Genomic DNA, 20,020 nt, shown 5'->3' with positions numbered 1-20,020 from the left:
ACGTGTTCTTAATCCACTGCAACTGGACTTAAGCTCTGAGAGCCTTTACTGTAAATTAAGCAGGCAGCTGCCCCTTGTTAGATGCTTTCTAATTTTAGAATAAGAGAGATAAAAAAAAAAAAACAAACAAACAAAAAAAAAAAAAACCCAAACAACAAACCCAGCTCAATCCTCTCCTTTCTCCCAAACACATCCAAATTCATTCCACTCCCTATCACAAGCATCAGGCCAAATGTGGCTGCTTTGATTTCAGCTGAATGGGAAGCTGCTCTTAACTGAGCCATGTCAATGGACATTTATTTTGGACTCGAGTGTGCCAGAGCACATTTCCTCTCCCTTTCATTGACCTGATTTCACTCAATTTCTGAGGAAAACCTTCCAAGGGCTGACTGGCTTTAGAACAATCTGCACCCCAGAAAAAAAAAAAAAAAGTTCCAATTGTCTTCTGTGCCAGTGGTAGAATGGCCATGCCTAGCCCAAAGTCTCTGATTTCAGAACTTCTGACAGATGACTGCAGAGCAAGCCACTTCTACAAAGCAGAAACACCAAAAGGGAGGAAAAATTTGCAAATTGAATAAATTAACTCAAGAGAACAACACCACAGGCATGAAAATGATTTCAGAACCTACCTGGGCATATTCTTTCTCGATTGCAGCTCTCTTCTGACTGAAGGATCTGAAAGAAGGGCAGGAAAAAAAAAAAAAAAGGAAAAGAAAAAAGTTGATTAATACACAGAAGGAACCTCTATAAATTCAATAACTGACCTAAAAGGATTTTCTCCTCCCCAGCTTTTCAAGTTAAATAACCAAAAATTGTTTGACAACTGTGTGGCAGTAGCCTAGCAACTACCACTTGTGGACTTCCCAGATGGGATGTTCATGTTTCCAAGTTTTATTGGGCAGATCCAGTTCCCAGGACTACTGGTGTAAACACCACTTAGCTCATTAAAGGCTCATCAGTTTTCCACTGGTACAGCCCAGGGAAGAATTTTGGTAACAGAGGAGAGAATTTGGCTTTGTGCTTGTGGACAGGCTGAAGATTTGTTTTTCAAGGAAAAGAAAAGTTTATGCTGCCCTCACAGCACCCGACACAGCAGACTGAGAGATGGAGTCACAAGACTAAGAGTCCCAGGCTTGTCCCCCAGAAACATCCTGACTCATCCACTGATGTAGTTTGTAGAGCATCAGATCCACTTAACTGGAGCCACTCACTGCACTCAGTCCACATTAGAATCACAGAATCACAGAATCAGTCAGGGTTGGAAGGGACCACAAGGCTCAGCCAGTTCCAACCCCCCTGCCATGGCCAGGGACACCTCACACTACAGCAGGCTGCCCAGAGCCTCATCCAGCCTGGCTGCAAACACCTCCAGGGATGGAGCCTCAACCACCTCCCTGCACAACCCATTCCAGGCTCTCACCACTCTCATGGGGAAGAACTTCTTCCTCATGTCCAGTCTGAATCTCCCCACTTCCAGCTTTATTCCATTCCCCCCAGTCCTGTCACTCCCTGAGAGCCTAAAAAGTCCCTCCCCAGCTTTCTTGGAGCCCCCTTCAGATACTGGAAGGCCACAAGAAGGTCACCTCAGAGCCTTCTCTTCTCCAGACTGAACAGCCCCAACTCTCTCAGTCTGTCCTCATAGCAGAGGTGCTCCAGCCCTCTGCTCATCCTGGTGGCCCTTCTCTGGACACCTTCCAGCATGTCCAGATCCCTCTTGGAATAGAGGCTCCAGAACTGGATGCAGTACTCCAGGTGGGGTCTCAGCAGAGCTGAGCAGAGGGGGAGAATCACCTCCCTGGCCCTGCTGGCCACACTTCTCCTGCTGCAGCCCAGGCTCTGCTTGGCTCTCTGGGCTGCAAGTGCTCACTGCTGGCTCCTGCTGAGCTTCTCATCCCCCAGCACCCCCAAGTCCCTCTCCTCAGGGCTGCTCTCCAGCCACTCCCTGCCCAGCCTGCATTTGTGCTTGGCATTGCCTCCACCCAGCTGCAGGACCTTGCCCTTGGTCTTGTTGAACCTCCTGAGCTTGGCTTGTGCCCACCTCTCCAGCCTGTCCAGGTCCCTCTGGACATCACTGCTGGACTCTGAGGTAGGGCTCAAGTTCAGAAAATCAAAGAATCATTAAGGTTGGAAAGGACCTCTCAGATCATCAAGTCCAACACTCTATCCAACACAGAATCACAGAATTGTCAGAGTTGAAAAGGACCCAAGGATCATCCAGTTCCAACCCCCCTGCCCTGGGCAGGGACATCTTCCCCTTGAGCAGGTTGCCCAGAGCCACCTCCAGACTGACCTTAAAATCCTCCAGGGATGAGGCTTCCACCACCTTCCACTGGGCAACCTGTTCCAGTGTCTCACCACCCTCATGGGCAAGAACTTCTTCCTCATGTCCTACCTAAATCTCCTCCCCCTCTGGCTTGGATCCATTCCCCCCAGTCCTATCACTCCCTGACACCCTAAAAAGTCCTTCATGGGCAAGAATTTCTTCCTAATATCTAATCTAAATCTACCCTCCTCTAACTTCCATGACCATGTCCACAAGTCAGCAGCAATAAAACCTCTCCAAATGTTAACCTCACTGCTGATTTCTCCTCACTACAGCAGCCTCACCTTGCTCTCCTAAGGCTGAGCTCCTTCAACATTAGCAGATCAGAGAATGATGGAACCACTAAGGTTGGAAGAGATGTCTAAGATCATCAAGCCCAGCCACCATGACCATCAAACCATGGCAACAAGTGGTTTCTTCAAGGTTTCTTGAACATCTCCAGGGATGGCGACTCCACCACCTCCCTGGGTGGCCTCTTCCAATCCCTGACCACTCTTGCAGCAAAGAAATTTTTCCCAACCTCCCACCTAACCCTCACCTGGCACAATTTCAGGCTGTTTCCTCTTATTACTTACTTGGGTCAAGAGGCCAACTCCAGCCTTACTCCATCGTCCTTTCAGGGAGTTGTAGAGAGCAATGAGGTCTCCTCATAGCTGCTTCTTCTCCAGACTAAACAACCCCAGGTCCCTCAGCTGCTCCTCACCTGCCCTGCTCTCCAATCCCCTCACCACCTTTGTTGCCCTTCTCTGGACACATTCCAACCCCTCAAAGTTCTTCTTGGAATGAGGAGCCCAAAACTGAACTCTGCCCTCAAGATGCGGCCTGGCCAGTGCCCACTACAGTGGCACAACCACTTCCCTACTCCTGCTGGCCACACCATTCCTGATGCAAGCCAGGTTGCTGGTGGCCTTCCTGGCCACCTGGGCACACTGCTGCCTGCCAACCAGCACCCCCAGATCCTTTTCCACTAAGCAGTTTCCAGCCACTTTGCCCTAATCCTGGAGTGTTCATGGGGTTGTGGAGACCCAAGTGCAGGATCTGGCACCTGGCCTTATTAAACCTCATGGTACTGACCTTAACCCACTGATCCAACCTACTCAGATCTTTCTCTAGAGCCTTCCTACCCCCAAGCAGATCAACAGTAAGGGTTGTGAGAACCTGCAACAAGCTACCCAGGGAAGCTGTGGATGCCTCCTCCCTGGAGGTGTTTAAGATGAGGTTGGATGAGGTCTTGAGTAACCTGGGCTGGTGGGAGGTGTCCCCTGCCAGTACCAAAGGGGTTGGAAGACAAGGTCTTCTTCTTTAAGGTCCCTTCCAACCCAAACTTTCTATGAATCTATGAACACTCCTGCTTAATTCTGTGTCATCTGCAAACTGAGGGTGCACTCAATCCCCTCAAGTTCTACCATCCCAGCCAGGGTTTCAACACTAGCACCATTCCAACAGGAAGAAGCTTCAGACACCTCAATGTGGTAACAGCTGAAGCCATTCCCTCTTTAGCCCTCCAACAGCCAGAGCAGAGTCACTTTCTCTACCAGAAACTACGAAGCTTGAAGCTCTACCACCAGCAAAAGAAAATCTAATTCTGATTAAATTAGTTCCACAATGATTATGGTGACCCATTAATAAAAACAATAATCCTCAGGAACGTGCTGTAATGAGGTTAACTCCATAAACACAAACAAAAGGAGGTCTGAACAGGCTCTTTCTACTCCTGTCTTCTCCATTTCACCCATGGTGAACATCATCCACATGCTGATAGGGCTCAGTCTAGCCTGGATGGAAACCAAAAGTCTCAACACATCAGGATTGCTTTAATTCCTGCCCAGATTAATGACTGCCCCAAAGTTCTGGCCACGTTCCAACTCCAATCATTGCATCCCTGCCCATGGCAGGGAGGTTGGAACTAGATGATCTTTCAGGTCCCTTCCAACCCAAACCTTTCTCTGAATCCCACCTCCTTCAACCCCCCTTGTGTAGCTCAGGTGGGTACCAAGGGCTGCACAACTGTGCCACAATCATCACCTCCATGGGAACAGGTAAAGCTGTCTGAGATCCTCCTAAATCATAGAATGGGTTGAGTTGGAAGGGACCTTCAAGATCATCCAGTTCAGACCTCCCTACCATGGGCAGGGACACCTTCCACTAAACCAGCTTGCTCAAAGCCTCCTCCAGCCTGGTCTTGAACACTTCCAGGGAGGAGGAGTCCACAAGTCTGCTTTGTATAGAGTTCAAGGTATTTCATCTAGTATTATAAAACCATTTACTTTAGGCTCTCCTGTTCCAAAGAAAAATCCCAGACTCTCCATCTCCTCTCTGGAGGATTTCAAAACATGCCTGGATATGATGCTGAGCAATCAGTGACCCTGCTTTAGCAGGACTAGATGATCTCCAGAGCTCCCTTCCAAATCCTGCCACTCTGTGATTCTGTGTTTAACACCCACAGCAGTCAGTAAACATCTGAACACCTAAAACTCACAGTGTCATTGATTGGGTTTGGTTGGAAGGGACCTTAAAGACCATCCAGTTCCAACCCTCCTATCATAGGCAAGGAGACCTCCTACTAGACCACACTACACAAGTCCCCATCCAACCTGCCCTTGAACATTCCCAAGGTTGGAGCCTCCAAAACTTCTTTGGGCAACCTGTTCCAGTGCCTCACCAGCCTCATGGGGAAGAATTTCTTCCTAATGTCTCACCCCAGTCCAGCTTCTTTCCATTTGTGACCATCACCCCTTGTCCTGTCCCTACAAGCCCTGGTAAAACATTCCTCTTAGCTTTCCTGGGGGCCACCTTCAAATACTAGGAGGCTGCTAGAAATTTTCCCCAGAGCCTTCTCTTCTCCAGGAAGATGAACCCCAACTCTCTCCTTCTCTTCTCCAGGAAGATAAACCCCAACTCTCTCCTTCTCTTCTCCAGGCAGATAAATCCCAACTCTCTCCTTCTCTTCTCCAGGCAGATAAACCCCAACTCTCTCCCTCTCTTCTCCAGGCAGATAAATCCCAACTCTCTCCTTCTCTTCTCCAGGCAGATAAACCCCAACTCTCTCCTTCTCTTCTCCAGGCAGATAAATCCCAACTCTCTCCTTCTCTTCTCCAGGCAGATAAATCCCAACTCTCTCTTTCTCTTCTCCAGGAAGATAAACCCCAACTCTCTCCTTCTCTTCTCCAGGCAGATAAATCCCAACTCTCTCCTTCTCTTCTCCAGGCAGATAAACCCCAACTCTCTCCTTCTCTTCTCCAGGCAGATAAACCCCAACTCTCTCCTTCTCTTCTCCAGGCAGATAAATCCCAACTCTCTCCTTCTCTTCTCCAGGCAGATAAATCCCAACTCTCTCCTTCTCTTCTCCAGGCAGATAAATCCCAACTCTCTCTTTCTCTTCTCCAGGAAGATAAACCCCAACTCTCTCCTTCTCTTCTCCAGGCAGATAAATCCCAACTCTCTCCTTCTCTTCTCCAGGCAGATAAACCCCAACTCTCTCCTTCTCTTCTCCAGGCAGATAAATCCCAACTCTCTCCTTCTCTTCTCCAGGCAGATAAACCCCAACTCTCTCCTTCTCTTCTCCAGGCAGATAAACCCCAACTCTCTCTTTCTCTTCTCCAGGAAGATAAACCCCAACTCTCTCCTTCTCTTCTCCAGGCAGATAAATCCCAACTCTCTCCTTCTCTTCTCCAGGCAGATAAATCCCAACTCTCTCCTTCTCTTCTCCAGGCAGATAAATCCCAACTCTCTCTTTCTCTTCTCCAGGAAGATAAACCCCAACTCTCTCCTTCTCTTCTCCAGGCAGATAAACCCCAACTCTCTCCTTCTCTTCTCCAGACAGATAAATCCCAACTCTCTCCTTCTCTTCTCCAGACAGATAAATCCCAACTCTCTCCTTCTCTTCTCCAAGCAGATAAACCCCAACTCTCTCCTTCTCTTCTCCAGACAGATAAATCCCAACTCTCTCCTTCTCTTCTCCAGGCAGATAAACCCCAACTCTCTCCTTCTCTTCTCCAGGCAGATAAATCCCAACTCTCTCCTTCTCTTCTCCAGGCAGATAAATCCCAACTCTCTCCTTCTCTTCTCCAGGCAGATAAATCCCAACTCTCTCCTTCTCTTCTCCAGGCAGATAAATCCCAACTCTCTCCTTCTCTTCTCCAGGCAGATAAACCCCAACTCTCTCCTTCTCTTCTCCAGGCAGATAAACCCCAACTCTCTCCTTCTCTTCTCCAGACAGATAAATCCCAACTCTCTCCTTCTCTTCTCCAAGCAGATAAACCCCAACTCTCTCATTCTCTTCTCCAGACAGATAAATCCCAACTCTCTCCTTCTCTTCTCCAGGCAGATAAACACCAACTCTCTCCTTCTCTTCTCCAGGCAGATAAATCCCAACTCTCTCCTTCTCTTCTCCAGGCAGATAAATCCCAACTCTCTCCTTCTCTTCTCCAGGCAGATAAACACCAACTCTCTCTTTCTCTTCTCCAGGCAGATAAATCCCAACTCTCTCCTTCTCTTCTCCAGGCAGATAAATCCCAACTCTCTCCTTCTCTTCTCCAGGCAGATAAACACCAACTCTCTCTTTCTCTTCTCCAGGCAGATAAATCCCAACTCTCTCCCTTCTCTTCTCCAGGCAGATAAATCCCAACTCTCTCCTTCTCTTCTCCAGGCAGATAAATCCCAACTCTCTCCTTCTCTTCTCCAGGCAGATAAATCCCAACTCTCTCTTTCTCTTCTCCAGGAAGATAAACCCCAACTCTCTCCTTCTCTTCTCCAGGCAGATAAACCCCAACTCTCTCCTTCTCTTCTCCAGACAGATAAACCCCAACTCTCTCCTTCTCTTCTCCAGGCAGATAAACCCCAACTCTCTCCTTCTCTTCTCCAGGAAGATAAATCCCAACTCTCTCCTTCTCTTCTCCAGGCAGATAAACCCCAACTCTCTCCTTCTCTTCTCCAGGCAGATAAACCCCAACTCTCTCCTTCTCTTCTCCAGGAAGATAAATCCCAACTCTCTCCTTCTCTTCTCCAGGCAGATAAACCCCAACTCTCTCCTTCTCTTCTCCAGGAAGATAAATCCCAACTCTCTCCTTCTCTTCTCCAGGCAGATGAACCCCAACTCTCTCCTTCTCTTCTCCAGGCAGATAAACACCAACTCTCTCCTTCTCTTCTCCAAGCAGATAAATCCCAACTCTCTCTTTCTCTTCTCCAGGAAGATAAACCCCAACTCTCTCCTTCTCTTCTCCAGGAAGATAAATCCCAACTCTCTCTTTCTCTTCTCCAGGAAGATAAATCCCAACTCTCTCTTTCTCTTCTCCAGGAAGATAAATCCCAACTCTCTCTTTCTCTTCTCCAGGAAGATAAATCCCAACTCTCTCCTTCTCTTCTCCAGGCAGATAAACCCCAACTCTCTCCTTCTCTTCTCCAGGCAGATAAACCCCAACTCTCTCCTTCTCTTCTCCAGGCAGATAAACCCCAACTCTCTCCTTCTCTTCTCCAGGCAGATAAATCCCAACTCTCTCCTTCTCTTCTCCAGGCAGATAAATCCCAACTCTCTCCTTCTCTTCTCCAGGCAGATAAATCCCAACTCTCTCCTTCTCTTCTCCAGGCAGATAAACCCCAACTCTCTCCTTCTCTTCTCCAGGCAGATAAACCCCAACTCTCTCCTTCTCTTCTCCAGGCAGATAAACCCCAACTCTCTCCTTCTCTTCTCCAGGCAGATAAACCCCAACTCTCTCCTTCTCTTCTCCAGGCAGATAAATCCCAACTCTCTCCTTCTCTTCTCCAAGCAGATAAATCCCAACTCTCTCCTTCTCTTCTCCAGGCAGATAAACCCCAACTCTCTCCTTCTCTTCTCCAGGCAGATAAATCCCAACTCTCTCCTTCTCTTCTCCAGGCAGATAAATCCCAACTCTCTCCTTCTCTTCTCCAGGAAGATAAACCCCAACTCTCTCCTTCTCTTCTCCAAGCAGATAAATCCCAACTCTCTCCTTCTCTTCTCCAGGCAGATAAATCCCAACTCTCTCTTTCTCTTCTCCAGGAAGATAAATCCCAACTCTCTCTTTCTCTTCTCCAGACAGATAAATCCCAACTCTCTCCTTCTCTTCTCCAGGCAGATAAACCCCAACTCTCTCCTTCTCTTCTCCAGGCAGATAAATCCCAACTCTCTCCTTCTCTTCTCCAGGCAGATAAATCCCAACTCTCTCTTTCTCTTCTCCAGACAGATAAATCCCAACTCTCTCCTTCTCTTCTCCAGGCAGATAAATCCCAACTCTCTCCTTCTCTTCTCCAGGCAGATAAATCCCAACTCTCTCAGCTTGTCCTCAAAGCAGAGGTTGTTTAGGAGCCCTGTAGATGTGGTGCTGAGGGACATGCTTTAGCAGTGGACTTTGCAGTGTTAGTGTACTGGTTGGACTCAATGACTTTAAAGGTCTTTTCCAGCCTAAACAGCTCTATGAGTCTATGATAATTACACTCAGCACCAGGCCAAGAAGCTTGAAGCTATTTTATTCCAGCTCCAGAGTGGGCCCAGGCTCTTTAAAGGAGCCTGCTGCAAGCCTGAAGGAAAACATCCTCCTCAGGAAAGTTCTCTCAATGGTTTCACCATCCAGAGATGATTTAACACCCAGAGGCCATGCCAACCACCCACAGCATTTCCTCACAGCCTGCTGTCTGCAGCCCCTTCCATGGTTTACGGCTCCCTGTGACCAGGATGAAATCTCCTCCTGGCAGGATTCCTAAGGAATGTTCTTTCCAAAAGCACAGAACAGTTAGAGAAGCTCTGCAGACAAGGCTTGTCCTCCTCTGCAATGTCAGCAATTGGCCAAGGCTGGCTGCAAGCAGACTGCTGGGGCTAGAGAATGGCTGCTCCTGCTGTTGGTAGGACAGGAAGGACCCAAAGCTGGACTGAAAAGGATTTTTCTTCCAGACTCTTAATATCTGAAAAGGAGGGTGGAGAGTTTTCTGCTGTGTGCCAGGACTCCCCCCACCTACACACAAACACAGGATTCTAGACTGGCTCAGGCTGGAAGGGACCTCAGAGCTCATCTCCTCCAACCTCCCCACCACGAGCAGGGACACCTCTCAGCCAGACTCAGCTGCTCAAGGCCTCATCCAGCCTGGCCTTGAACACCCCCAGGGAGGAGGGATCCACAGCCTCCCTGGGCAGCCTATTCCAGAGTCTCACCTCCCTCCTGCTGAAGAAGGTTGAGGGAGGTGAATCTGCTCCTCTACACCGCTCTGGTGAGACCCCTCCTGGAGCACCCTGTCCAGTTCTGGAGTCCCTAGGTACAAGAAAGATCTGGAGGTGCTGGAAGGTGTCCAGAGAAGGGCCACCAGGATGAGCAGAGGGCTGGAGCTGCTCTCCTATGAGGACAGACTGAGAGAGTTGGGGCTGTTCAGTCTAGAGAAGAGAAGGCTCTGAGGTGACCTTCTTGTGGCCTTCCAGGATCTGAAGGGGGCTCCAAGAAAGCTGGGGAGGGACTTTTGAGGGTGTCAGGGAGTTATAGGACTGGGGGGATGGAAGAAGTTCTTCCCCATGAGGGTGGTGAGAGCCTGGCACAGGCTGCCCAGGGAGGTGGTGGAAGCCTCATCCCTGGAGGCTTTTGCAGCCAGGCTGGAGGTGGCTCTGAGCAACCTGCTGTGAGGTGTCCCTGCCCATGGCAGGGGGGTTGGAACTGGATGATGCTTGAGGTCCCTTCCAACCCTGACAATTTTATGAGTCTGTGACTTTAAGTCATACAAATATAGGGATGGAGGCCACAGCTTGCACAGCACAAACACTTGAACGCTGTGCAGCCCTGACAACCAGAGAGGGAATTGCTCTCTCTGTTCAAAAGCTGATTTAAGCTGCACAAAAATGAAATCAGAGAGTTCAGTTCCCTGGAATAAAAGAAGGGACCACATTTACACAGCTGAATGGATTTCCACTGAAAAGCTGAGGAATCCAGCTGGAACGGGCTGGGGAGCATCTTCCAGTGTTTGAGACCCCTTTCTTCTAAATATCCAACCTAAACCTCCTCTGGAGCAAATTGAGGCCATTTCCTCCTGTCCTATCCCTTGTTCCTTGGGAGAAGAGACCAACCCCCACCTGGCTCCAACCTCCTTTCAGGTAGCTATAGAGAGCAATGAGGTCTCCCTTCAGCTTCCTCTTCTCCACACTAAACTCCCCCAGCTCCCTCAGCTGCTCCTCCCCAGCCCTCTTCTCCAGACCCTTCCCCAGCTTTGTTGCCCTTCTCTGGATATGCTCCAGCCCCTCAAAGTCCTTCTTGAAGTGAGGGATCCCAAACAGAACTCAGGACTCAAGGTGTGGCCTCCTCAGTGCTTAGTACAGGGCCACAATCATTTCCCTCAAGGTCCTTCTTGGAATGAGGAGCCCAAAACTGAACCCTGTCCTCCAGATGCAGCCTCACCAGTGCCCACTACAGTGGCACAACCACTTCCCTACTCCTGCTGGCCACACCATTCCTGATCCAGGCCAAGATGCTGGTGGCCTTCCTGGCCACCTTGGCACACAGTGGCTCATCTTCAGCTGGCTGTCAGCTACCACCCCCAAGTCTTTCTCTGCTGGGCAGTTTCCAGGTGTTGCCCCAAATCTGGGGTTGTTGTGACCCAAGTGCAGGACCTCATCCCATGGACCTCATCCCATCGATCCAGCCTGGCCAGGTCAGGGGAGCTCCACACAAAGCAAGAGGATTGACTCTTTCAGCAACACCTCTCTGAAGGATAATGAAAAGAAGAGGGAGAATATCACAATGCACACCCTACACAATGGTGGGAACTCTCAAACTACTTCCAATCACAGACCACAGAATGGTTTAGGTTGGAAGGGACCTTAAAAATCATCTAGCTCCAAGTCCCTTCAAAGGGTAGGGCCACCTTCCACTAGCCCAGGTTGCTCAAGGCCTCATCCAACCTGGCCTTGAACACCTCCAGGGAGGGGAAATCCACAACCTTCCTGGGCAACCTGTTCCAGGCTCCCACCACCTTTACTGTGAAGATGATGATGGGTCCTGGTCCCACCTTGGTTGCTCAGATCAACCACTGTGCTCAAGCAATGAAGCTGGCACTGAATGGAACAAAACCTCATCCAACCTGGCCTTGAACACCTTCAAGGAGGGGGCATCCACAACCTCCCTGGGAAACTATAGCCCAAATGAAATTTAAAAAAAAAAAGTCAGTATCATTTTCTCTTCACTTTGGCAAGTTTGGATCTCCCCAAGCTGACAAAGAAATGAAATCCACATGAAGTAATGAGTAGATCTGTCAAGTCCCCAACACAATGAGAAAAGGAATGCAAAAAAAAACCAAACAGGTGGAGAAAGAAAAAATTTTCCATTGGTTTAATTTTAGGGAGCATTAATTGGAAATTCAATTTAAAAATAATTTATCCCAGCAGAAATAATGATGGAAGGGGGCAATGGCTTCAAACAAGAGAAGAGCACAGTTAGGTTCAATGTTAGGAACCAGTTCTGCACCATGAGGGTGGTGGAACACTGCAAAAGGTTGCCCAGGGAGGTAGTTGAGGTCCCATCCCTGGAGATATTCAAGGTGAGGCTGGACAGGGCTGTGGACAACCTGCTCTAGTTGGGGATGTCCCTGCTGAGTGCAGAGGGGGTTGGACTGGATGAGCTTTGGAGGTCCCTTCCAACCCAGCCCATTCTATGACTCTATGGAATCATCTCCCAGGGGAAGCAGTGGACTCTTCCACACGGGACAGTTTGAAGAGTCATTCTGACAGGGTGCTGGGCCAGCTCATTTCAACTCCACCATCACCTAGAAAAGTTGGACCACATGTGCCATGGGGTCCCTTCCAACCTGGCATTCTGTGATTCTATGAGAAAAATTCTTGAAGTAACTTGGGAATCATTCAGAATATTGAAACTGATTCAACCTGGCTCGAGCCACCAACATTCCATCAGTGAATCACAGAATTCACTGTGGGTTGGAAGGGACCTCAAGGCTCAGCCAGTTCCAACCCCCCTGCCATGGCCAGGGACACCTCACACCACAGCAGGTTGCTCACAGCCACCTCCAGCCTGGCTGCAAAAACCTCCAGGGATGAGGCTTCCACCACCTCCCTGGGCAACCTGTGCCAGGCTCTCACCACCCTCATGGGGAAGAACTTCCTAACTTCCAATCTGAATCTTCCCATTTCTAGTTTTGTTCCATTCCTCCCAGTCCTGTCACTCCCTAACACCCTCAAAAGTCCCTCCCCAGCTTTCTTGGAGCCCCCTTCAGATCCTAGAAGGCCACAAGAAGGTCTCCTTGGAGCCTTCTCCAGACTGAACAACTCCAACTCTCCCAGCCTGTCCTCACAGGAAAGGAGCTCCAATTTTCTGCTTACCCTCATGGCTATTCTCTGAAATAGCTAAAAAATTCCAGCTTCCCATCAGTAGCTCAAGGACATCTAGAACAGATGACAGTGGCCAGTTATGATTTTGCAGCTTCTGCAAATAGAAGATTTGCAAACACAGACAGAATGCAGTGATGTCCAAACTAACACTAATCTGCTTTGCTTTGTCAAGATGAAAGTAAACACTCACTCCACAGCTTTCCACTGAAAACAGTCAAGCAGACAGCTCCCAGAGAAAGAAAAGGGAGGACAAGGCTGGACATGAGCTAGTGCCATGTGCTGCCAGCCCAGAGCCAGCCCTGTCCTGGGCTGATCCCCAGCAGTGTGGGCAGCAGGGGCAGGGAGGGGATTCTGCCCCTCTGCTGTGCTCTGCTCAGACCCCACCTGCAGTGCTGGGGCAGCTCTGGAGTCCTCAGCACAGCACAGCCAGGGAGCTGCTGGAGCAGGGCCAGAGGAGGCCACAGCCATGCTGGGAGGGCTGGAAGCCCTCTGCTGGGAGGCCAGGCTGGGAGAGTTGGGGGTGTTCAGCCTGGAGGAGAGAAGGCTCCAGGAAGACCTTCTGGTGGCCTTGCAGGACTTCAAGAAAACTGGGGACAGACTTTTGAGCAGGGCATGTTGGGACAGGACAAGGGGTGATGGTTTGAAACTAAGAGGGAGATTCAGACTGCACAGAAGAAAGAGTATTTTTTTTTTTTATGCTGAGGGTGGTGAGAGCCTGTCCCAGAGAGGTGGGAGAGCTCTATCCCTGGAACCACCCCAGCCCAGGTTGGAGGGTCTCTGAGCAACCTGTTCTAGTTGCAGATCTCCCTGCTGATTGCAGGGGAGTTGGACTGAATGACCTTGAAAGGTCCCTTCAAACCCAAACCATTCTGTGATTCTATAAAATAAGTGGAGACACCCCCCAGAAAACTCCTAAGTCATCAGATGCATTAAGGTAGAAACCCACAGCTGGCTTTGCTCATTCTTTATGTCTCATTCCAAGACAAAAATCACAACTGAGCCACCTAAACCCCACCTCTAAATGCATGAACACAACCTTAGCCACCTCACTCCCCCCCTAAAAAAATACTCCAGCCCACCTCTGAAACAAAACTAAAGCAAAACCTTCTCACAGCAACTTAAAACCCAGCCTTAAATGCCACTTCTCTCCCTCCCTTAGCTAACAAGCAGACCTAGGGTGCTTTTGAAGGTGATGAGATCCTCAGCAAGGGATGCATGAGCAACAAGGGGAGGAGCTGCAGTGCTGAGCTACACCCCATGAAATATTTATGGACCAGATGATGTGGACATTTCCAGCACGTCAGCCCAGCCTGGCCTGCTGCTCAAGGCTGGCAAGTCCCAGGGGCAGGACTTGGCACTGGCCTTTGTTGACCTTCATGAGGCTCCTGCCAACCTCATGTCACCCATCTGGCAAGGTCACTCTGGACACAGCCCTGCCTCCAACCTAACTATCAACCATTGTCTCCCAGTTCCATACCCTTCAGCTTGGTTGGAATTAGAGAAGAGGAGACTTAGACTGGATTTTAGGAACAAATTCTGCAGCAGGAGGGTGGTGGAAGTCTGCAACAGGTTGCCCAGGGTGGTAGTTGAGGGCACATTCCTGGAGATATTCAAGGTCAGGCTCCATGAGGCTCTGGGCAACCTGATGTCCCTGCAGACTGCAGGGGGGTTGGAGTAGATGACCTTTGGAGATCACTTCCAACTCATGGTTTCATCCTCCCCATGGTTTCACTGTCCCTGCCCATGGCAGGGGGGGTTGGAACTAGAAGATCCTTGAGGTGCCTTCCAACCCTGACAACTCTGTGATTCTATGATTCTATGACCCCAGAGCTGCCCCAGCACTGCAGGTGGGGTCTGAGCAGAGCACAGCAGAGGGGCAGAATCCTCTCCCTGCCCCTGCTGCCCACACTGCTGGGGATCAGCCCAGGACAGGGCTGGCAGAGCTCGGTGCCAGCTCATCTCCAGATTGGCCTCCATTTTTCTTTCACTGGGAGCTGTCATCTTGAATGTTTCCATGAGGCTCTGAGCAACCTGATCTAGTGGAGGATGTCCCTACTGACTGCAGGAGTGTTGGACTAGATGACCTTTGGAGGTCCCTTCCAAGCCAGACCATTCTGTGGTTGCTGAGAACATGCTTCATAGAATCATAGACTCATAGAATCAGTCAGGGTTGGAAGGGACCCCAAGGCTCAGCCAGTTCCAACCCCCCTGCCATGGCCAGGGACACCTCACACTACAGCAGGCTGCCCAGAGCCTCATCCAGCCTGGCTGCAAACACCTCCAGGGATGGGGCCTCAACCACCTCCCTGCACAACCCATTCCAGGCTCTCACCACTCTCATGGGGAAGAACTTCTTCCTCACCTCCAGCCTGAATCTCCCCACTTCCAGCTTTATTCCATTCCCTCCAGTCCTGTCACTCCCTGAGATCCTAAAAAGTCCCTCCCCAGCTTTCTTGGAGCCCCCTTCAGATCCTGGAAGGCCACAAGAAGGTCACCTCAGAGCCTTCTCTTCTCCACACTGAACAGCCCCAACTCTCTCAGTCTGTCCTCAGAGCAGAGCAGCTCCAGCCCTCTGCTCATCCTGGTGGCCCTTCTCTGGACACCTTCCAGCATGTCCATAGCCCTCTTGTAACAGAGGCTCCAGAACTGGATGCAGTACTCCAGGTGGGGTCTCAGCAGAGCTGAGCAGAGGGGGAGAATCACCTCCCTTGCCCTGCTGGCCACACTTCACCCCATCCCCCAGCTTCTTCCTGAAGTCATTAACTAGCATTGATCACTATTGACCTCTGAGGGACACCCAGCTGCCAGCTGAGCTTTGCACTGCTCTCCACCACTTCCAGCTGGGAAGTCCAGCCAATTTTCCACCCACTTATCAGTCCCTGAAGTGGCTGTGAAGGTACTGCAGGAGATTGTGGCAAAGGTCTCACTGAAGCCAGTCCATACCACACACCTTGCTGCCACCATGTCACATTGCCAGCTTTCTCAGAAGGCAAGGAGGGACAATTTGCCCTTGAGAGTTCCATGGTGGCTGCTCCCAGTCACCTTCTTGCCCCTTCAAGAAATGGCTTCTGGGGAAAAGAAGCCTTGGAGGTGGCTTCTAGGAGGTTTTGTTCCATAACCTTCCCAGGAAATAAGGTAAAGCTCTCCAGCCTGCTGCTTCCCAGATGCTTCTTGCAGCTGTCTTTGCAAATGGGTATGGGCTTTGCCTTCATTCAGCCATGAGGAACCTCTCCTGATTGCCACCACCTTGCAAAGATAGAATCACAGAATCAGTCAGGGTTGGAAGGGACCACAAGGCTCAGCCAGTTCCAACCCCCCTGCCATGGCCAGGGACACCTCACACTACAGCAGGCTGCCCAGAGCCTCATCCAGCCTGGCTGCAAACACCTCCAGGGATGGAGCCTCAACCACCTCCCTGCACAACCCATTCCAGGCTCTCACCACTCTCATGGGGAAGAACTTCTTCCTCACCTCCAGTCTGAATCTCCCCACTTCCAGCTTTATTCCATTCCCCCCACTCCTGTCACTCCCTGAAACCCTAAAAAGTCCCTCCCCAGCTTTCTTGGAGCCCCCTTCAGATCCTGGAAGGCCACAAGAAGGTCACCTCAGAGCCTTCTCTTCTCCACACTGAACAGCCCCAACTCTCTCAGTCTGTCCTCAGAGCAGAGCAGCTCCAGCCCTCTGCTCATCCTGGTGGCCCTTCTCTGGACACCTTCCAGCATGTCCATAGCCCTCTTGGAACAGAGGCTCCAGAACTGGATGCAGTACTCCAGGTGGGGTCTCAGCAGAGCTGAGCAGAGGGGGAGAATCCCCTCCCTTGCCCTGCTGGCCACACTTCTCCTGCTGCAGCCCAGGCTCTGCTTGGCTCTCTGGGCTGCAAGTGCACATTGACAGCTCCTGCTGAGCTTCTCATCCCCCAGCACCCCCAAGTCCCTCTCCTCAGGGCTGCTCTCCAGCCAGTCCCTGCCCAGATGACAGAGAGTGACCTCTCTCACCACATCTCTGCAGTGCCAAGCACCTCACAACTGCAATCTGCCTCGTGTTTGTTTCCCAGCTGCACAAGTTCACATCCAGGCACCTGTGACACAGCCCCCTCCAGGATACCATTGCCCAGACACCTCTTCATTGGTCCAAATGACTTCCAAAGAAGCATGGAATTGTTTTGGTTGGAAAAGATCATTGAGTCCAACTATTCTCTAACTCTACCAAGTCTGGTGCTAAACCATAAAATCACAGGATGGTTTGAGTTGGAAGGCATCCTAAAAGATCATCTAGTTCCAAGCCCACTCCTTCCAACCCCTCCAGGTTGCTCAAAGCCTTATCCGGTCTGGCCTGGAACACTCCCAGGGATGAGGCATCCACAAGTTTCTCTGGGCAATCCATTCCTGTCTCACCTCACAGGGGGAGCCCATCTCCTTCAGCACCACATCCCTGCATGTTTTAAACACCTCCAGGGATGGGCATTCAACCACCTCCCTGGGGAGCCTGTTCCAGTCTTTGAGAACCCTTCCACTGAAGATGTTTCTTGTAAGATCCAACATAAACCTCCCCTGCTGCAACCTGGAGACCACTTCTTCTCATCCCATCACTTGATACTAAAGAGACCAACCCCTACCTGACTCCAGCCTCCTTCCAGGGAGCTGTAGAGAGCCAGAAGGTCTCCCCTCAGCCTCTTTATCTCAAGGCTGCACAAATCCACTTTCAGGGAGCTGTAGAGAGCCAGAAGGTCTCCTCTCACCCTCTTTTTCTCAAGGCTGCACCACCCCACTTCCAGGGAGTTGTAGAGAGCCAGAAGGTCTCCCCTCAGCCTCCTTTCCTCAAGGCTCAACAACCCCAAGCCCCTCAGCTGCTCCTCACCAGACCTATTCTCCAGACCCTTTGTTAGCTACGTTGCCTTTCTCTGTTCCTGCTGCAGTACCTCAATGCCCTTCTTGAAGTGAGGGCAGGAGGAGGCCAAATCATTTTGCCCCCTCATAGGAAACCAGAATTTTGTTAGTCACACTGAGATGCTTATTTGGAGGCTTCACCTACTGCTTTTACCTGGCTGCCTCATTCCACCTTCCCCAGCAAGGATGAAAAAAAAAAAGGCAGCACAATGAATCAATATCATCCAAGAGAGGAGGGGGTTTCACCTGGGTTTGAAGTGAAGGACAGAGAGGATTGTCACTACCAAAGGCAGGACTGAATTCCCAAACACTTCAGCTGAGAGCAATCAGCAGCGTGGCTCAGTTCAGACCAGTGGTGGAGATAATAAATGCTGAGCTAACAGAGCCCCTGGCAGCTGCATGCCTAATGAGGGGCTTCAGGAACACCCACACAGGCAGGGACACAGCACATTAATATTCCCTCCCCGTGTCCAGAGACAAAGCCAAGCTACCTGGAGCAATAATTCATCTTCCAGGAGTGATTCATCATTGCCAGACTCAAGCCCTGCACGTTTCAGGCTCCTCTTTTGTGCTTTTGTGTTTACAGTGAAGAAAATTATCCCTGCTGAAGCCTCTGAGGAGAAATCATAGAACTGTTTTGGTTGGAAAAGACCTCAAGAGGGAGTATTGATCTGCTGGAGGGTAGGAAGGGTCTGCAGAGAGATCTGGACAAGCTGGATCCCTGGGTCAAGGCCAAGTATTGGGTCACGAAAACCCCAAGGAGGCTTGGGAAGCAGCCAGGTGGAAAAGGGTCAGGGGGTGCTGGTGGGCAAGCAGCTGAAGATGAGCCAGCAGTGTGCTCAGGTGGCCAAGAAGGCCACCAGCATCCTGGCCCAGACCAAGAACGCTGTGGCCAGCAGGAGCAGGAAAGTGCTGGTGCCCCTGAACATGGCACCAGTGAGGCCACAACTTGAGTGCTGTGTCCAGTTCTGGCCATCACAGTACAGGAAAGACAGTGAGGGCCTGGAGGGTGTCCAGAGAAGAGCAATGAGGCTGGAGAGGGCTGGCATCATACAAGGAGTGGCTGAAGGAGCTGGGGTGGTTTAATCTGGAAAAGAGAAGGCTGAGGGGAGATGTTATTGCTTGCTACAGCAACCTGAAAGGAAGTCAGAGTGAGGCTGGTGTTGATCTCTTCTCCCAAGCAACAAGGGAGAGGAGGAGAGGAAAGGGCCTTAAGCTGTACCAGGGGAGGTTTAGACTGGACATTAGGAAAAAACTTCTTTGCTGCAAGAGTGGCCAGGGATTGGAAGAGGCTGCCCAGGGAGGTGGTGGAGTCCCCATCCCTGGAGGTGTTCCAGAAGCTGTAGATGTGGCACTTCAGGATCTAGTATAGTGGTCATGGTAGTTGGGTCACAGTTGGACTCAATGACCTCAAAGTTCTTTTCCAACTTTAATGATTCTATGATCAACCTAACACCACCACAGCCCCTAAACCATGCCCCACAGTGCCATGGCCACAGGTTTCTTGAACACCTCCAGGGACTCCACCACCTCCCTGGGCAGCCTCTTCCAATCCCTGACCACTCTTGCAGCAAAGAAATTCTTCCTCATCTCCAACCTAACCCTCCCCTGGCACAATTTCAAGCCAGTTCCTCTCCTTCTATCACCTGAGACTAGGGAAAAGAGAACAACCACATTGCTCCAAGCTCCTTTCAGGGAGTTGTAGAGACCAATGTGGTCTCCCCTCAGCCTCCTTTTCTCCAGACCAAACCACCCCAGGTCCCTCAGCTGCTCCTCACAATGTTTGTTCCCCACCCCCTTCTCCAGCTTTATTGCCCTTCTCTGGACACACTCCAACCATTTAATGTCCTTTTTGGAGTGAGGAGCCCTAAAGTGCACCCAGTACTCAAGGTGTGGGCTCCCCAGTGCCCAGTACAGTGGCACAATCACTTCACTGGTCCAGTTGGCCAAACTATTCCTGATCCAGGCCAGGATGTGGCTGGTGAGGACACACAAAGACGTGCAGCAAATTCTGAGCAGCTGAAGGAGAAATTGTGTTACAGAAAAGCCTCAAGTTCCAAAATTATCCATAGAGGGACTCCAGAAACTGGAATGTAACAAGATCACTAAAACTGGAAACAGCCTTCTAATGAGTTGGGTGTCTCCTGTTAGCTCCTTTCCACCAGGGGAAGTTGGCTCTTCAAAGAGAAGAGCAAGCAAGGTGCTACTTCAAAGAGGCAACTCAAAGCACTACCTACAGCCTAGGCAGACCCATCAGAAACAATTTTCATCACCAAGTACCCACAGCTTCCAGTTCAGAGGCTTCTGGAGGCTGGGGACTTCCCAGAATGACACAAAGTCTGGATATTCCTTTTCCAAGCAAAACTGCTCTGAACACACAAAGTGGTGGTAGCTTAAGGCAGGGCAAAAAGCCATGTCTGGAATCTTGTAACTGAAGCATTTCTCTGCCTGCAGCATCTAAAATCATCTCCATCAGCTTTG

At 50.4% G+C, this 20,020-nt stretch overlaps 1 protein-coding gene across 1 annotated transcript in view; it reads right to left on the bottom strand.

Annotated features, from left to right (window-relative positions):
• The window catches only part of FCHSD2 (FCH and double SH3 domains 2), a 244,621-nt gene that overhangs the window by 178,729 nt on the left and 45,872 nt on the right, over positions 1–20,020 (bottom strand). The window contains exon 3 of the mRNA XM_054385172.1: positions 630–675. Within this exon, the coding sequence (XP_054241147.1) occupies positions 630–675 (46 nt within the window). The remainder of the gene's footprint in view (positions 1–629; positions 676–20,020) is intronic.

The sequence above is a fragment of the Indicator indicator genome, chromosome 1, assembly GCF_027791375.1.
Source record: "Indicator indicator isolate 239-I01 chromosome 1, UM_Iind_1.1, whole genome shotgun sequence".
In the NCBI taxonomy this organism is placed as follows: domain Eukaryota; kingdom Metazoa; phylum Chordata; class Aves; order Piciformes; family Indicatoridae; genus Indicator; species Indicator indicator.
Note: the sequence above shows the minus strand (reverse complement) of the source record. Positions and strands in the feature narration are given on the sequence as shown.